General features: G+C 40.2%; 1 protein-coding gene across 2 annotated transcripts; it reads left to right on the top strand.

Annotated features, from left to right (window-relative positions):
* Positions 1-234: 234 nt before the first annotated feature.
* LOC137817659 (protein LIGHT-DEPENDENT SHORT HYPOCOTYLS 4-like) lies at positions 235-2884 on the top strand. Of its 2 annotated transcripts, none has more exons than XM_068620918.1 (2): positions 235-1504; positions 1596-2884. In XM_068620918.1, the coding sequence occupies exon 1, from the start codon at positions 912-914 to the stop codon at positions 1461-1463; it is 552 nt and encodes a 183-aa protein (XP_068477019.1). In that variant the 5' UTR covers positions 235-911; the 3' UTR covers positions 1464-1504; positions 1596-2884. The 2 variants fall into 2 exon arrangements, with proteins under 2 accessions (XP_068477019.1, XP_068477018.1); XM_068620917.1 differs by having other exon boundaries at positions 237-1504; positions 1642-2884.
* Positions 2885-3364: the final 480 nt, after the last annotated feature.

Below are 3364 nucleotides of genomic sequence, written 5' to 3'. Positions count from 1 at the left end.
AAATATCATTTGACATTTTAGACGTTCCCATGAGGTCATTGGTGGTTGTGTAGAAATGAAATTTTAGCATTGGTGTGCATATATAAAAGGAAAAAGAGGAGTGATGGTTTGAGAAAGGAAGAAAAGAAAGTTGTAGTAGTATGTATGTATGTATTATTATGATGGGAAAAGGGTAAAAGGTGTAAGTGACGCGCTGAAAAGTAGAGTGAGGAATGTGCATAATTTGAAATGTCTGGTCATCTTTGGTCACCATCATCACTGCCTACTGCCAAACTTTGTCCTGTTTCGGCACAACAGCCTCCTCTCCTTCATTTAACCCTCGGTTCTTCACCATTCTCCAACCCACGCCCACTTTCTCTCACTTACTAGGCTACCACATAACTCTGAGTTCCTCGAGCTTTTCTGGATACAAATACCTGATTACCTCATCCATCTCTAAGCTTTACCCAGGAATCATTCCACTTCCACCAATTACTGCTCCCTCCTTACCCCAACCAAACTACACTCACTCCACTTTTTCTAATCTCACACTCACTCCCTTCCTTACTCCAAACCCTCTCTCACCCCCCACAATGGAACCCACCTACTCCTCCACCTCCACCTCTCATCTGTCACTGCCCCGCTTCCTGTCCTCCGCCTCCACCTCCACCTCTCTACTTTCCACCAACACCCATTCTTTCTTTCTCTGCATGATATAAATATATACATATTATATGTAAACCCTTTTCACTTCTCCAGTTAATATCACTACTGCATATCGTCCATATCAATATTATTATTATTATTATTATAAGACAAAAACCCTAGTCCTTGCTACCTCACTACCAAACTACCATCATACTACCAAGATCTAAAGCAGATCCAAGGGTTTAAAGAAAAAGGGCTTGAGGGATATATATCAGATCAGATCCATGGATTTGGTTTCGGAATCAGCAAGCCCCAGGTACAAGATGGAGACCCCCACCTCCAATCCAACCACTGGAACCTCGGCAGTCTCCTCTCCTTCATCCGGAAGCAACAGTGGGAGCACTACTCCCAGCCGTTACGAGAACCAAAAACGCCGAGACTGGAACACTTTCTGCCAGTACCTAAGGAACCACCGTCCACCACTCTCGTTGGCCCTGTGCAGCGGCGCGCACGTGCTCGAATTCCTCCACTACCTCGACCAGTTCGGGAAGACCAAGGTTCACAACCACCCTTGCCCGTTCTTCGGTCTTCCCAACCCTCCCGCGCCATGTCCCTGCCCGCTCCGCCAAGCGTGGGGCAGCCTTGATGCCCTCATAGGCCGCCTCCGCGCCGCCTACGAGGAAAACGGCGGCCGCCCGGAGACCAACCCCTTCGGTGCACGCGCCGTCAGGATTTACCTGCGCGATGTTCGTGATTTTCAGGCGAAGGCGAGAGGTGTTAGCTACGAGAAGAAAAGGAAGAGGCCCAAGTCCAAGCTCACTCCCGCTCCTACTTAACCACCTTTAAAGAGAGGCTTCCTACCAATGTTTCACCACAGGTATCAAACATCAATCGTTTCTATATTCTATGGTGTGTTTATTTTGCTTTGCCTTTTGTCCTTTGTATGTTGATCTTTATTATTGGTTTAGTAAACCGAGTGGCGGATGTTTTGTGCTGCTTTTTTGCAATTTTAAGGTGCTTTTGTCTCTTCGAAGACGTGCTTCGTCCTCTAGATTCTTGAGATGATGCCCTTGAAATTGTTCTCGCTTTTGAGTCGGGGGAAGTAGATAGTGGAAGTTAAGAGACACCACCTCTCTGCGTCAACTACTACTAGAAGATATGTTATCATATTTGTACTCAAGTTAATATATATATATATATATATATATCTCAGTCATCATGTTCATCTAGTGTATATTTATGAAGCATGCACTTTAATCTCTCTACTCTGTAAGTGAGAGCCGTTTTGAAAATATTTATTGCCTTTACAGGGGATTAATTAATTGGGTGTGGGTATTGAATAAGCTGTTATATATATACACACACATTTGTCTTCCATTAGTTACATGTATGCTGCTGCAGGGAATCTACATAACATGTGTACATGCTTTCGTTGTAAAGCTGAGACGTTGCGGGGATTGAGTGAGCATGAACATAAGCGTAAGTACAACACACGCGTGGCTTTTTCCTATATTGATTTCTGTATTCGGAGATTTACCTATTAGCTGCAGTTTTTTTTTTTATTTCTTATGAAACACACAACCATCCTTCTTGCGGGCCTTTCTCTCTCAGCATCCATGCACATTCGGAGGGAGAGAAGTTCAAAGAAACGTATAACTATTTCTTAAGGATCTAACTTGAGCTCCAATTGAAATGGTGAGGGTCTAACCTAGAGGAATTATTAACTAGCTAAAATTACGAAAATAAAGCATTGATGAGTAGTAGCTTGAGAGGACTCACGAGCCTAACATGTAAATGGTCTAATGCAGTTCAATACTTAACTAAAGATGATCTAGTAAAATGTATGATATAGACCAATGCAGATTGTGTTTCTCTATTACAGATGGCAGCTAAAGATGATTGTGTCAAAAGTAATTGGATAGATTAACTTTTTATTTGCCTAATCCCCTTAGCTTGGAGAACGACCTATTATTTTTTATATATAAAAAGTTGTTCTTTTTGGTGTGTTGATGATGGACTGTCTCCTTGTTGAATGGTTGGCTAGGTCATTTTGGGTGAAAGGGTCCTTTATTCAAATTATGGCTAAAGATCAAAACCTAATATATTGTTTGTTAGCTTGTTGATTGAATGGGGAAAGATATACATTAATTAGGCTTTAACAGAGAGAAAGGTAGACCTTTGACGACGATGATTGTAACTTTTTATCCTTCATTCTGCGCAAGACAATAAAGTAATTGATGAACTTTCAAATTTTTAACTACTCATTCAGGTTTATTTACTTAGCCCTTCATTTCAACTTGTTATATCATCCAAAAGGCTTTGTTGACGGGAGTTCGCAATTATAGAGCACAAACATGTTGTGATTTAGCTATTTAATATACCTAGCTACCAACTTAAGCCATGTTTTTTTATATATTCATAACTCACTCGATTGTTTCATTTTTATCTGCAAATAATGGCATCTCTAGGGCTCTCGTTAGCACTTGAAAGTTGGAATTTACTCTCCACTTGTCACATTTATTTTAAATCTTTTTATCTAAACAAATTATTTATTTTTATTTAGGTCGTTTGACATTTTTATTTACAGTAGTTGTTTGTAGATAACTTTTGACATTTTTATGATAATTAGTTATAATTACATAATGGATATATTAGAAACTAACTGATCACTCACTTACGTGCAAAAAAGGTTTTCCTTTAAACAAATGTTTCAACGACAGTTACACATCATGATGCA

Source organism: Phaseolus vulgaris, unplaced genomic scaffold (genome assembly GCF_000499845.2).
Source record: "Phaseolus vulgaris cultivar G19833 unplaced genomic scaffold, P. vulgaris v2.0 scaffold_458, whole genome shotgun sequence".
In the NCBI taxonomy this organism is placed as follows: domain Eukaryota; kingdom Viridiplantae; phylum Streptophyta; class Magnoliopsida; order Fabales; family Fabaceae; genus Phaseolus; species Phaseolus vulgaris.
This window is presented reverse-complemented; position numbering and strand designations above follow the sequence as displayed.

Bases quoted from the DNA above. Each gene is read 5' to 3' on its own strand.
- LOC137817659 (XM_068620918.1), top strand. From the start codon at position 912: ATGGATTTGGTTTCGGAATCAGCAAGCCCCAGGTACAAGATGGAGACC.